The 15,221-nt window shown below is 41.4% G+C and overlaps 2 protein-coding genes across 6 annotated transcripts in view; one reads left to right on the top strand and one right to left on the bottom strand.

The window, feature by feature from the left end:
• Positions 1-260: 260 nt before the first annotated feature.
• On the bottom strand, positions 261-10,650 carry slc16a3b (solute carrier family 16 member 3b). 2 transcript variants are annotated; one of them, XM_072668068.1, is made up of 6 exons: positions 10,635-10,650; positions 9,823-9,942; positions 4,439-4,686; positions 3,569-3,712; positions 2,674-3,456; positions 261-2,564 (listed from the first exon to the last, which is right to left on the bottom strand). In XM_072668068.1, the coding sequence occupies exons 3-6, from the start codon at positions 4,659-4,661 to the stop codon at positions 2,125-2,127; spliced, it is 1,590 nt and encodes a 529-aa protein (XP_072524169.1). In that variant the 5' UTR covers positions 4,662-4,686; positions 9,823-9,942; positions 10,635-10,650; the 3' UTR covers positions 261-2,124. The 2 variants fall into 2 exon arrangements, with proteins under 2 accessions (XP_072524169.1, XP_072524168.1); XM_072668067.1 differs by lacking the exon at positions 10,635-10,650 and having other exon boundaries at positions 9,823-10,020.
• ccdc57 (coiled-coil domain containing 57) overlaps positions 7,110-15,221 on the top strand; it is a 23,303-nt gene continuing 15,191 nt past the window's right edge. For 2 of the 4 annotated variants that reach the window (XM_072668066.1, XM_072668063.1), the window contains exons 1-4: positions 11,832-12,116; positions 12,477-12,601; positions 13,821-14,273; positions 14,805-14,913. In XM_072668066.1, coding sequence (XP_072524167.1) covers positions 13,876-14,273; positions 14,805-14,913 — 507 coding nt within the window. In that variant the 5' untranslated portion in view covers positions 11,832-12,116; positions 12,477-12,601; positions 13,821-13,875. Of the gene's footprint in view, positions 7,181-11,831; positions 12,117-12,476; positions 12,602-13,820; positions 14,274-14,804; positions 14,914-15,221 lie in introns of those variants that run through there. The other 2 variants (XM_072668065.1, XM_072668064.1) reach the window with 2 other exon arrangements.

Below are 15,221 nucleotides of genomic sequence, written 5' to 3'. Positions count from 1 at the left end.
ATAATGCCTTACTATCTTATTGTATCCTTATTTTGCCACAAGGGCTTAATCTCTCTTGGCTGCTTAGAAAAGCCCACGACTGCTTATGGTTGGGACAAGGACTGAGGAACCAGGATATTCATAAAGTTTTGAAATTTGTATTTCTTGGACATTAACAATGGTTGCCTGCAGACTTTTGCATGCCACTGTATGTTGTTTCAGCCTTTATATCAATCTTAATCAAGATCAATAAAGAATCTTAAAAATAAGACGTCCACATGTGAGTGCAGAAGTATATTTATTTCTAAAATAAATAACAATCTATAGGTTTTGTGTAACAATTCAGGTTTAAGGCACAGCCAATCGTGTTTTTAAAGCATACACAAAGAGCACCATGTACACTCTGCTGGTTAGCAAACGAAAGTCACACCAAACAGACAGGTGATCACTGAAATGTCTTTCGGCTGACCAAATAACTCAATGCAAAATATCAGGTATGGGATATTCTTTCAGTGCTCAGTTGTATTTTATGAGCATGTCTTGTTGACTCCTTTATGACCGATTTAACTGTTGACATTTTAACATGAACAAGATTTTTAAAAAATTTAATGTTAAAATACTACACTTTGAAAATGATAACTATACAGCTGCCATAACTGATAACTACCATAACTGATGTCCCAAAATGATTTACAAAGGTACTGAAAAAACCCAGAAATAAATAATCTACTATAAAAGAAATCACAGTCTATCAAACATCAATAAAAATACTGGTACCAGTAACAAATGTGACTTTTCGATTTGTTGCCAATACACCACAAAAATAACTTAAGCTCATCTACGCTGTAGAGGTATAGAACGGTGTTTTCTGTTCCTGGCCCTCAAAACCCTGGTTTGGTATTTTGTCTTTAATAACGCACCTGATTTAGCTCACAAATAGCTTGTTAATTAGCTAATGAGTTTAATCATGCATGTTAAGAGAGGGGATCACGCTGAATACCCCAATACCTCAAAGCATGAACTTGGAAACACTGGTATAGACATTCACTCATCTGTGCGAATAGGATCCCACGTACTATGTGTGTTTCACTCTCATCGATCCCAAGCAGGGTACATGTTACACAAATGTGGGTTAACTGAGACACAGGACCAACACTTACTTTAAAACATCATACCAGTGTACTACAGTGTTCTCATGCTCACTCAAGGACAGCTTAGCCACAAACAGGTCATTACAGTATGCCTAATTGAAACACATTGTACAGTACACTAGCCAGCACTGTATGCCACAGACAGTTAAACATGTACTCACAATAACACTGCTGGCCCATTAACAATTACTGGCCAAAGTCTTGGTTCCAGATCTAAATTGAGGTGCTAGACTTTAATCCATTTTAATCTCTCCCCTGCACACACAGTAATCCCTATAGTCCCTCTAAATAGCACCTCATCCCTGCTTTAGATACTAACTTCTTAAAGGATGGGTCTTTGAGCTCAGCCTAGTGGATTTTCAGTGTAAACTCACCACTGTTACCTTTTTTGTTTTTGGCCTGTATACATACAATTGCATACACATTTTGCCCTTGATCTTTAAGATAAACGACTTCTTTTGTTAGGGAGACTGTGGCTATGTTCACATTACAAGCCTCATTAATCAATTCAGATGTTTTTTGTTAGCTGCATCTGTCTGTAGTGAGCTGGATCTGTCTGTAAAGTGAACAAATATGTCCCTGAAACCACATGCATGCCAGCCCTGAAAAATCAGATCGGTGTCAGCTTGGTAATGTGAACATGGCGTGTGATTAATGTATTTTGAATAGATTATATGAAGGTCTTGAAAGATTCCAAGGGACTAAATGTATTTTGGCAGAATTATTAGAGTTGTGGGGTCCAGTCCAATCTTTTCATGGGGCCTAAAATCCCTGGCAGCACCTCTTGCGATGGTTTATTCTAAATGCATCTGACAATTGTTTTTGCGCCAAAAAAATTCAAACATCACTCAATTTTGTGTGTCTTGACAGTTTCAGAACAGTACAGTAAAGCTCACAACATCAAAACACACAAAACTGCAATATCTAGCTTTTAATCAGGCTCTTTCTTCAGTCCTTTCTGAAAATGCTCTGGCAGGTCTTTGTGGTAATGTTGTCACAGGGAGGATTCAGGTTCAACAACACAGCCATTTTTTTTGGTCGCTTCATTAGAAACCTTCTCAAGGTCTACTGAGTCCACCTTAATACCATGTTCATCCTCATTGGTCTCTGGTTCTTGTGTTGGCTGTTTCTGTGGTTCTGCTTCTAACCTATCACTTGTTTCTTGGTTGATTTGATGTATTTCCTGCACCTTCTCAGGCTGAGCCTCTCCCTTGCTACCTTCAGTCTCGTTTTCATCTAGAGGAGCTTTGTTCAGCTGCTCCATCTCCGTTTCTGTTACAGCCATCTCCATCTTGGCAGAAGAATCAGATGGCTCAGGCTTCTTCTTGATGAAAAGCAGGTTGCAGATGCAAAGTACTAGAGCTGAGAGGACCACTTCACAGCCTGCCAGCAGAAAGACGTACATGTAGACCTTGGTGGCATCCAGGAGCCGTCCTGCAAATTCAAACAGAAGAACAAGCTCAACAAAACTTACCAAACAATTTATTTTTGTTCTGCTACAACATATCTTAAGAAGATGGGATGGGTAATAATGTGAACTAACCTGCACCAGGTGGTCCCACTAACACCGCCATTGCCTCTACCAGCAATACCAGTCCAATGGCACTTGAGAACTTCTCCGTTCCTACGATGGCCATTAGCACCTCAAACTGCAAGGCTCCCACCATACCATAGGAGATACCAAAGAAGATACAGTAGACCACTAGTGCTGGATAGTCCTCTGACATGGAGCCTATAATATCAGTGATGCCATTGAAGATCATAGCGAAACTGAAGAAGTAGACACATCGGGGGCGTACCCACTTCATTCCTGCAATGATACCGCATGTGGGTCTGGCGAAGATATCAATAAAGCCAAGGATGGTGAGCAGAAGGGCAGACTTGGTGTCCTCATTGCCCAGCTCTTTGGCGTAGCTTACCACAAACACTGGTGGCACAAACAGACCCAGCACCATGATAGCTGCTGCCACAGTGTAGATGACAAACCCTCTGTCTTTAAAGACACTGAAGTCCAGCAACTTAGATTTTGGTTTGGGCTTCTCTTTTTCTGATTTTGGTGCTTCCTGGTCTTCTTCACTCTTCTTAGGAGCTATCAAGGGCCTCATAAGGGCACCACATGCACAACAGTTAAGCAGCATTCCCCCCAGGATGAGGAAACCGCCACGCCAGCCGTACGAGTATTGAAGAGCTTGGCCCAATGGAGACAAACAGCACAGTGCTACCGGACTTCCAGCAGCTGCCAAGCCATTGGCTAAGGGCCTCTTCTCACTGAAGTATCTGTTCAGCATGATAAGTGAAGGCTGGAAGTTCAGGGCAAGTCCCAAACCTGAAATACATCACACATGGCCAAACATTAGGCAAGTCTTTTTCAGGGGAAAGAAAAATGTTGTTAAAGGGTCAAATAATAATAATATTTCTTTCTGAGATTTGACTCTCACCTGTGATTACTCCGGTACTGAGGTAGATGTGAATAATGTTGGTTGAGAAAGATGCCAAGACCATGCCAAGAGAAGCAAAGAGACCACCCACCATCATCACAGGACGACATCCAAAGCGATTTACCAAAACACTGCACAGAGGCCCTATAAGAATCAAATCATTGGAAAAGGTTGCATGAGCATGCAAGTACTAGGTAATAGTACCCTATAAAGAGAGAGACATCAAAACACCACAAAGACGAAGAAAACACTGTTTGTACTTTGTACACTCTATGTAGTGTACTTTGCAAGTCATGAAATCACAGACTCTAAATCTGAATGTAGTTGTAACATTGTATATTTATAATCAATTTATTATTATTATTAATAATAATATGCTGAAAGCTAGTGTTTTGTGACTTTCACTACTGTGGTATATATGGGGAGTATGGAGGTATTCAAGATTCAGACAGAAACATGCTTTTGTTGTCAGCATTTTCATTAAGCTTTATTAAGCCAATGTGCTCATACACACAGACAATCTATTTCTTATACCTTTTGTTAACAAATATAAACATACTGATCAGACAGCCAGCTTTAGCTTTCACTCTCTTAGATGTCTATGACTCTAGCAGATTACTGTATGTCATACATAAATAAACAAATATTTAACACTACATTTGCAAGGAAAAAGACATACTGAGAGGTAAGAGGTATACTGTATATAGGATAATCCTCTCCCTTGTTTCTTGAATAATGGATGATCCAATATCCCTTTAAACTGTATTGCTAAAATAAACAAACAGCTGCTATGCCAAATTGGAAAGGATAATTAAATCAATAAGCCTTCACTTATCATCATGCTTGCAGAGCCCTGTATTGTGATTCTACCTGAGCCATAGAGCATTGCCAGCAGGATGGAAGAGATCCAGGCAGTGTCACTGTAGCCCACGTCGAACTCTCGGATCAGCTCCTTAAAGAAGACACTGACAGCTTTTGGAAAAGCATAGGAGAATCCAGTGATGACGAAGCAGCCAAAGAGCACGGCCCAGCCCCATCCACCATCTGGAGCCTTGACCCCGCAGCCTCCATCATCCAGTGCCACTCCTCCCATGATGCTTTCTTTAGGTCACTCAAAACTACTCCAAAAAGAAAGAAAGCAAATATGTTGGCATAAAGCATGCAGGTTATAATGCAACTCTAGATAATTAACAAGTATTCAGTTTTAATCTGAAAAGTGTATATTTATGTTTGCCTGTGTGAGTTTGTCATGGAACAAAGGGGGATGTTTTTATATATTCCTTAAAGCAGCAGTATGCAAGAATTGGTACCTTTTGCTCCTGGGCTACCCCTACACTTGAACAGGAGTGGCAATGATAAAGACACTATTCTATCTACTCAGCATAAGTCAGCGAAGCATTGAAACTGTAATTTTTTATAGTGTATCGGAGAGTGAATCTAAATGGAAAACTTTAGACACCACACACCCTGGCCATTCGTTTCAACGGTAGCTTTTTTTTAACAGGCAAATGTCTCAGCACAACTTCTGAATATATAAAACACCCAACCCTCTATTAATATGTAAATAATTATGTACATGAAGATTGTACACTATAATTCCATAACTTACACAAGGTCACTTTTCTACTTTACTGCTTCTTTTTCAGAGCTGTGGACTCCATCGCCTCTCTCAGCCCAACCACGGAACTGACTACAAGGACTGTGAGTGTGCACACACACTCCCAAATGACTATGACATGGGTGCATACTTTCACCTTCACCCTCACCCTCAGAGATTGTAACCACAAATATCACTTAAAGACAACCTCTACCTATTTATTAATACATTAAATACCCAACCCTCAACTAATATGTAAATCTAGTTATGTACATTAAGATTGTATTTATAATTCGGTAACTTGCACAACTTAAAGTACAATGACAATACAGATTCAAAACACACACACACACACACACCAGATTATCTCACACATTGCTCAGTAATGGGGCAGGGGAGGGGTTGAGAGGGTCCCTGTGCTTTGTTCCTTTATTTAGACGTGCCCTCAAGATCTGAAATGCTCTCATGCATTCACGAAGCAAATCAATACACCATTAACTAGCAATGTCTCTGTCCATGTTTCATTTCTATTTCACTGTTCCATACATATACAGTGTATTTATAATATACAGCCTGTCTCAGCTCTGTGAGGTCACTTGGGATACACCACAAGACTCATACTAGCCCCTATAATATTACCGTTAATTATACTTGTGTCCAAACAGTACTAGCGGTTGCATCAATCTGTTGCCCTTGCCTCTACTCATCTGTGTAATCCTAGCAATGTAGCGACATGTAATATATTTCCTAACCGTGAATCTTGAAGTGTCATCACTGTTTACAGCCAGATGCTGGAGCAAGCGTTTCTCCTCTACTGTGCATATGGAAATTACCACACCATTTCTCCTTCAAATATCACTGTGTCTCAGATTATCTTATTCCAGCTGAAGCAGCACACAAGGACAGAACATATCCATCTCATTCTGTCATTTTAGTGAAGCTAAATGATTTAATGATTTAATAGACTCTTTAAATCCATGCTCGTAATTAAAGCTCTTCCAAAGGCATAGGAACACCCAGTGCACACTAGTAACTGAGAGAGTTAAGATCAGCCTCTGAATGCCCCCCAACGTTTGAGTTATAGTGACTTCTACTCATTTAATTCCCTCTACTGTGACATTAGAACATGCTGTTCTTCTTCTCACTTCATAAATGAATGATGAGGCATGTCCGTATGTATGTTCTTGGCAGATTTTTAGCTCTTGAGACATGTCTCAGCATTTTTCTATTAAGAGTGGAAGAGGACAGCATGTCCAAGTGTCACAGTAATGGGAATTACATATGTATCTATTGCAAAAGTCACTATAAGGTATAAGTGATTTTATGGGATAGGGTTTGGTGGACATGTTCTGTCCTCCTATACTGCTATATAGCCAGTGCTATACACTGTAGATTGCTCTTCGAGCTATGCCATAGAAGAATATAAAGAACCATACTTTCACACTCGCATATCTCTTTAACAGACATGTGGTTCTTCTATGGCATTGCCTAAACAACCATTGCTTTGAAACACCATTATTTTTCAGGGTGTAGGCCCATCTTCAGTGACCCTTCTCACTTTTCTCAGTTAGCTTACCATTACACAACAGCGTGCAATGCTCAAATATGTAACTGAATCCATGCCGTGCCAGTTAGCCCAACTATAAATGTACATGTCTTAACCCAGGTACAAAATACCTTGTTACTGTTTAGACCTAAAAGAAAAACATGTATAAATGTGTAACAGGTTTGACTTGCATCCTGCAGCTGTTTGATTGTGCTCTGAGATAGCTAAAGACAACATTACCCAACCGTGTGCTCCCTGTGACAAACATCCTGTATCTAAAACAACTCCTACAACTTCCTCTTCCTCTAATTGACTCTTGCTATACTTGTGTCCTCATTATGTGACCTTCAACTGAGATGACCTCCAGATTAAGATGAACGCAACGACACACAGCATACATAACAATGCATTTACCAGTGTAAATCCCTACAAGACCGAGATTTCCAAAGACCAACGGCGAACAGTTAAGGTAATTCAGACCATCAGCATGCAATAAATGACCTACCCAGCTGCTCCTAGGTGTCTCTCCACATGAGTGTAACTCTGACCATGGCTGCAGCTCTTGTGGGGGTTTTGTGGGCTGGAGTTTTTGAGGTGTTCGCCCACTGGATAAACCCTGCTTAACCCCTCCCTGCTCCATGCCAAAGCCTTCACTCATCCTAAATTAAGACCCTGACATTTCCAATCTTAAGATACGTTCCTTTGAGCAAGAACACTATTCCTAGAATTAGAAATGAGATATGGGGTGCGCATTGATTCTGCATTCTCTATTGTGCCTGGGGGGCAAGAAAGTGATCATACATCTTCCTCATGATCTGTGTGTGTGTTGGGGATTACTTCACACAAAACAGCAAACCTGGTTAAAATGGGGAAAATGTCTGGGGTGCTGGTCCCAAGTGAAGCTGTCACCACTAAACATAATTTACAGTTTACAAGTTTAGACCTGTTTTATGCGCTAAAGGACATGAATGGAGAATTATTTGTCAGTTTCTCAATCATTTAACAGGATTACTTACATAGTGGGTCCTTGCAATCACTGAATAATTCAGTAGCCTTTTAATGGACTTTTAAACTCTTAAAAGTTTAAGGGATACAGTATAATATGGCATCACTACTCAGTACATGACCATAAATTACTAGGCAAACTATTCATGTACGCTGCAAGAACAGTGCTCTGTATGTTACAATACTTTACGGGTCATCACACTGACCCATTTCCTCCAGGATGGGCCATTGGAAGTGTGATCTCATATCCATAGTTAACTGTTCAGAAGGTTGCTCTCATTTCAATTTCTTTTACTTGTAAGAACCCCTCTGTGGTCCCTTTGGTTAAAAAAAAGCCTTTTTGATCTCGGCCTCCTGAAGACCATCTCAGCTGGCATTGTTTGTCATTTTATAGCCTGGCCTCGCAACTGTCCATACTAATTAGTCATGTTACAGCTGCAGTCTCTTAGCTTGATTTGCTTAGGGAAATTCATTCAACCAGTCATGTACACACACATTTTCCAAGGGTGTTGAGCTTATATTGTGAATATATATCTTGCAAAAGCAACTTTTTTCTGTTTCATACTTATAACAGGTTCACGCATTCAGAGTGGTTGAAGGTTCTTTTTAGGATTTATTTACAATAGTGGTAATAGGTGTCTTCCGAGTTGTGTTTTTCCTTGAATGATTTTACAATATACTGAATGCCTCTACAAACAAGGAGCTGCCAGGAATTTTGCCCCCCAATAAGGGGGCAACACTGGGCCTCATAATTCTGCCAAAATATTTAATTAATAATTTTTCTGGACCCCTGACAGCAACAAGCCCTTAAATTGTCCAATTGTTTCCATCCACATGGCATCCCTGACTATAAATATATTTGACAAATATTTTTAATGATAAAAATCTTATTGTAAAATTACTGTAAAAGAAAATCACAAGCATCTGGCAACATATTTCTAATCATTTGGTGTAAGAACTCTCTGTGAGGTAGCTAGCATTAGCTTTCAAAGACACAGCCGTCTGGTTCCTATCATCACCATTAAGGACAGTTCTGACTTGGTCAATTTCTGCAAAGGAGTGCATTTCAGATCAGAACTCTCTTACTGACTTAGTTTACGTCTTAACCACCGAGCTGTGCAGCAAATCTGAAACCTCGGTGAAGTTCCCCTTTAAACTACTAGTATTCTCCCCCCGCCTTTTACATCACGACTGACACTACACTCAAGCGCAGTTACAAAAGAGAGCGTGATGGCGGTCCAGCACAGGGGCGGTCCCTGCATGGCTATTTCCCTGATCTAGTACGGTGGTCGTGGCGCCGCAGCCATGATGAGCTCTTAATCCAAACAGCGAAGTGAAGGGATGTGTTTAGAGGGTGACGCTCCATGCCGGTCCGACGCCGGGGAGAGCAGTGACGCCACGGGACAGAGTCGACGCCGAGGACACCAATAAAGAGCTGGTCCAGTCTGTGTAGACGTGTTCATAAAGAGTTGGTTCTCCAGTCCTCCGGGCTTGAACTTGAAGGGCGAGCCTACGTGCTGGTGCCTACGTGACTGGACTGGGCTGCTTATCCCTCAGACCAGCATTATCTAACATAAAGTTCTCCTCAGCACTGTGGGGACGACCCTTGGTGGCTTTCGGACATAGCACGACCACTTTTCACTAGTATACTTGTTTATTTCGCTGCTTCCTTCATTGACCTAATACTCAATACTGCGCTGGCAGTCCTGTTCATGAGGAAGGCTGCATGGCTACACGTGCTGTGCTGGTATGTTAGACATACATCAGTAGAAATCCATCAAATAACGGTTTCCTCACCTCTGCCTGGCCTGGCTATATTTTTAGGGGAAATAAGGTTCATTAGTGTGTTGCAGTTACACGCTGCGGATGGACTGACAGTATCAGTACATTGGTAGTGGAGGTTGATCTAGGCTGTCTGAGCATCCCAAGAACATCCCAGTTTTAGCACCTGTTACTGCTTTCTAGTGAAGAGACGAAGGCACGCGCTCAGCTGTAACCCAGTAACTCCTATCTGTACCAGCTTTCATCAAGCAGAGGCACAATTCTCCCATACGAGCCCAATTGTAAACTGCATCACATGAAAACGTAGAGCCGAGTCGTGTTTACCTTGTTGATGCTCGCTGTGTTAAAGAGGTCCTCTGATGCTGCTCCAGTACCAGAAGCATCACTCTTGCTCCGTGCGCCCTCCGGTCTGGTACCTCAGTGGAACAGCCCCCCCTCAGTCACCTGAACATGTAGAGAGGCGGACGTGCAGGATGTGATGATGCTCTCTGTCCCTCTCGTACGTGCGTGCTCGTGCTCGTGCTCTCTCTCTCGCTCTCCCTCGCTCTCTCTCTCTCTTTGACACCCCCTACAATTCCTCTGGACATCCCATACCACGCGGTTTTGGGATTTAAGAGGATTTAGAAACCCTAAACACAAAGGTCGAGGGGGTCTATACTTAGTATAGACGCACACACTTACTGTTACTATTCTTATTATGCTTATTTTAACCCATACTAACATATCTGTAGAAGAACTATAGTAATCTGTAATCTGTAATAAACCCATATCCTATAAAAGTCATGAGGTATACAATATTAATGTCGTCCTGTATTGTAGTAATATGTAATATGCATGCACTAATGTAACTAATGCAGTAACATAAATGTAGTACTGCATTATAGGCATCTATAATACGTGTGTAGTATGTTGTAGCATTACTATAATCAGAATAATAACTGTCAAAAATGACATTTCTTTTGTTGAGGATACCAATGCAGCCCCTAACAAGCACTGCTATTCTGTTTCATGACAGACAGCAGTATACACATACTACTCTTCAAAATGTTCAGCAGAATGTGTGTCAAAAGGCATAACGCAGCACTTGAGGGCTGTTTAAGCTACTTTACAGACTTTACAGTACCAAGTAGGCTTACGTGACACAAGGCAGGTGGGGCGATCTGAGTCAGGTTTTCGGTTTCCTCTTTCGTCAGAAGTCTTTGTGCTGTGGCATCACTAGAGTTCCCAGTACTGCCCAGGAAGCTCTTACCTCACTCGGTTACAAGCTGCCGCTGACTGCGTCTAAGGCAGTATGAGGCATTATTAATCACACATTTCAGCCATTCAGCTGGAAAATCATATGACGTGATGCGACAGTCAGACTACATACATATTTCAGGACAGCAATATATAAAAGATAAATAAGCAGCTGCTTCAGGACCACTAGCAACTTCACTAAGTTTAGAAGCGAAAGTAAATGTATATAAAGAATATAAAACGTTTAGGATCTGTACAGCGCTGCCTAACCTACAGTGTAGTCTCTCTCTCTCTCTCTCTCTCTCTCTCTCTCTCTCTCTCTCTCTCTCTCTCTCTCCCTCTCTCTTTCCCCTCTCTCTCTCTCTCTCTCTCTCTCTCTCTCTCTCTCTCTCTCTCTCTCTCTCTCTTTCCCCTCTCTCTCTCTCTCTCTTTCCCTCTCTCTCTCTCTCTCTCTCTCCCTCTCCCTCTCTCTTTCCCCCCCCCTCTCTCTCTCTCTCTCTCTCTCTCTTTCCCCTCTCTCTCTCTCTCTCTCTCTCTCTCCCTCTCTCTCTCTCTCTCTCTCTCTCTCTCTCTCTCCCTCTCCCTCTCTCTTTCCCCTCTCTCTCTCTCTCTCTCTCTCTCTCTCTCTCTCCCTCTCTCTCTCTCTCTCTCTCTCTCTCTCTCTCTCTCTCTCTCTCTCTCTCTCTCTCCCTCTCCCTCTGTGTTGAAGGCCTTTGGACTCTCCCATTTATTGGCTCCACCTTTATTACCTAAGGCCCTTGTTGGCACTTTTATAAGCTTTATAAGTTTTCTGTTCGTTTGTTTGTTTGTGATTTTGAGAAGTTTTCATTTTGGGCCTTATGCTTTAATAATCTAATAAAGCCATGACGATTATAAAAATACAGTGTTACTGTGGTTCAATCAATTTGCTAATACAAAAATGGAAAATGGGATATATTTTGTTTATAAAACATTGTTTATTTTTACTTATCTTAATTTAGTATGACTATATTAAATATTTACGTAGGTTCATGTATTATTGTATGGATTGGGTGGGAACTTCTTTTGAGGAATGGTTTTACACGGAGTCTTATAGTGTAGCTCCCCGTGACGCCTGTTCCTATGGCAACAGAGGAGCCCTTCTGTGCGGTTTTACTGAGTTAAGAGTTTTGTGCTAAAAATAGATTTCTGTGTATGATAAGTTTACAGAATCACTGTCTAACACGTTTCTGTGTACCGTTGGCTTCTAGCTAACGTTAACCGCCAAGCCCGCGGACTGACAACTAATGGTAGCCACAGAAGTAGTGCTAACTAACTAGCTAGCTAGCTAACATTGAGCAGCTTACCTCGACTACAAAAGACTCCAGATAGAGCTACACTTGTTCAGCATATTTACCGAGCAGGTATGTACTTTTATACCAGGCAGGCCAATGTTAATGTTTCCTGCTGTAGACTTTAGCTAGTAAACCTAGCCTGCACTAGCTAACCTGCGTTACTTTCAAGCAAACATTTCCGGTCGCTTGTAGTCTAAATCACATGCAAAGTAACGTTACGATAGTTAGCCAGCTGGCTTAAATTTTAGCAGACTGTCTGTGTAACAATAGCTAGCTTAGTATGTAGCTAGCTAGCTAAGTCTCTTCAGTAATCAAGTAATGAAATGAAGTCCTACAATATATGGACATGATTCTTCCGGAATCAATGGTATTAAAAAAAAAAGTCTATCCTAGTTTTGTTGGAGTAACTGTCTCTACTGTCCATGAAAGACTTTCTACTAGATTTTTGGAGCATGGCTTTGAGGATTTGATAGCATTCAGTGACGAGTGTGTTAGTAAAGTCCGGATGTTGGATGATCACCACCCCATCACCTCATCCCCAACTCACCCCAGAGGTACTGGATGGAGCACCATCATTCCACAGAACACAGTTCAACTGCTCTACATCTTAAAGCGGAGGGGCTTTGTGACCCCTATTTACTGGTGTCAGAGAGTCCTAATCTATTGGCAGTTTCTACAGGGACTAGATTAGCTGTGTGTGTGTGTGTGTGTGTGTGTGTGTATGTGTGTGTGTGTGTGCGCGCATTTGCACATCTTTATCAGTAATGGGTGCAACGTAAAGTGTCTGAAGGCATTCATGGTAAAGGGTGTCCACAAACATTTGGATATATAGTGTAGTATCTTTTGGAGTTTAAAACCTGGAGATATACTGGGGCAGATACTGAGCGGCAAGTCTCAGCACAGGCCTAATGCTGCCTTCAGGTTGTGTTGGAAATATAATTACTAGATGGGCACACATAGAAATATAATTACATAGATGGGCACACATGAATGGCACCACAGAGTTGTATTAGTGTGGAAACTTGTTTTCTGAGCCCTGATTTGAGTTGGAGGTGTGTCACTGAACAACACTGATCATTTTAATGTAACCTATGGTGACTCTATCAAGTATCAAGTAGTATATATATATATACAGTCATGCCCGAAAGTATTCATACCCCTGGCAAAGTTTGACTTAAATTTACTTTTATTTAACCAGAAGTTATATTTTTGCCTTGAAACGACACAGGCATCTCCCAGGAGATAACACGATGATGTACAAGAGGCATCATTGTGGGAAAAAGTATTTCTCAGCTTTTATACACATTTGAACAAAAAGTGGCATGTCCAAAATTATTCTAAATATTGTTTTTCTGCCTTTGAAGCTTTAGGGGCTTTGTAGGTTACAGTATAATTATAAGTGTGTACTAAACCGATTGTAATTTAATCATAGCAGCAACACAAACATTGCAATGTAAAATCTTGTTAAAAAAATGTTAGTACATGGTGTTCATACTATGCTCTTGATTTTGTTTAACATACTTGCTCTCTTTAGGTGACAGAAAACAAAAAAAGGTCAAGCAAGACCAGAAATCATGTTGTACGTACAAGCTTCAAAGTCATAACTTTAGAACTTTAGAAGGGGACTTGGAGTGAGCATGAGTATAGAGAGACCACAGTCAGCCACAGTATGATATAAGAAAAAATCTCCCATACTTCACTAGGTTTATTGTTGTGTATTAGTAAAGTCAATCCTTCTGGTGTTTTATTTTCCCCCACTTCTTGTCTTGACAGATTTGTCCATACTTTGGAGGTGGTTGTCCTGATATTCATGCATTAAGCCCTAACTATGCAGGACTCGGGGGACCTCGAGGCTCAGCTGGCCTGTAAGGAGAGGGAATGGAAAGAGCTCCAGGCCCTGCGCATCCAGCAGCTGGAGACAGCATTGGCCGAGGCCACTAGCCAACTGTCCAGCCAGAGAGAGCGATTCCTGCGACTGCGGGATGACTTCCAGTATAACCTGCGTGTGCTGGAGGAGAGGGATAGAGAACTGGAGGTCTATGACTCAATAGCCATTCAAGTCCGGACCGAAGACAGTGCCCGGCAAGAAGAACTCAGTGATCTGAGGATACAGGTAGCAAGACTCCAGGATACCATAAGAGGGGAGAAAGGACAGAATCAGGATCTGCAGGCACAGTATCAGAAACGGGGAGTGGAGCACCGGCTTCAGCTGGAAAGACTACAGAGGTAAAGAATGTTGTGTAGTGAAATTAATGCAATAGACATTAAAGGGCTAGATCTACAAAAACATGATTTTATTGTATGCCAATTTAAACCCAGTGTTCATCACAGTTGTAGTTATTCTCCCACACAGTAACCTACACATATCACACAATGTCACCAGTGAGTGTACCGGAGTGTGAAAAGGCTACCGTATCTTTTTGACCTTCCATTGATGTAACGTCATTGGACAGCTGAATGTTTTTTGGAGCCAGTTCTGTTACATCACCTAATAGACACCTGGCCAGCATTTTGCTGAGTGATGGGGGAGAGGGAGGGCTATTCTGCCCGCCAAGTTATGCTTTGTGGGACTCCCTGCCACTGATGGCTATGGTATCAGAGGGACTGAGCTGGCGACCTCTGGTGTTGGGAGTAATGGGGCCAATGCTTAGATAGCTGCGCCACTCAAAAAGATTTTACAGGCCTCTGGATTGCTAACAGCTAAAGGAGTTATACACTGAATCAAATACAAATACAGGCTTCACTGTTGTTATTCAGTTTAAAGGAGGATGAGATCCAGAAACTCAGGGAGGAGAATGAGACATTGAAACGGGATCTCCAGCGGCGAATCCAGGAATCAGAAGGGGAGCTGGCACTTCAGAAACAGGTACAAGACACTTTACCAGTAGACTCTTAGACTCCGACTGTGCCTCAGGATGTAGACACTTTTAGTGAGTGGATATTGTGTTTTACAAGTCAATACTTGCTTTAATGAGCTACTTTTCAGTTTGTAAAACACACCATAGGTTGCACCATAGGTTTTCAAACCAGTAAATGTAGTTGATAAGATAAGAAGATAAGATAATCCTTTATTAGTCCCACAGTGGGAAAATTCACAGTGTCACAGCAGCAAAAGATAAATTACCAATATATGCACAATATAATTAATAAAAGTGAAGATACAATATTATTTAC

Source organism: Salminus brasiliensis, chromosome 22 (assembly GCF_030463535.1).
Source record: "Salminus brasiliensis chromosome 22, fSalBra1.hap2, whole genome shotgun sequence".
Classification (NCBI taxonomy): domain Eukaryota; kingdom Metazoa; phylum Chordata; class Actinopteri; order Characiformes; family Bryconidae; genus Salminus; species Salminus brasiliensis.
Note: the sequence above shows the minus strand (reverse complement) of the source record. Positions and strands in the feature narration are given on the sequence as shown.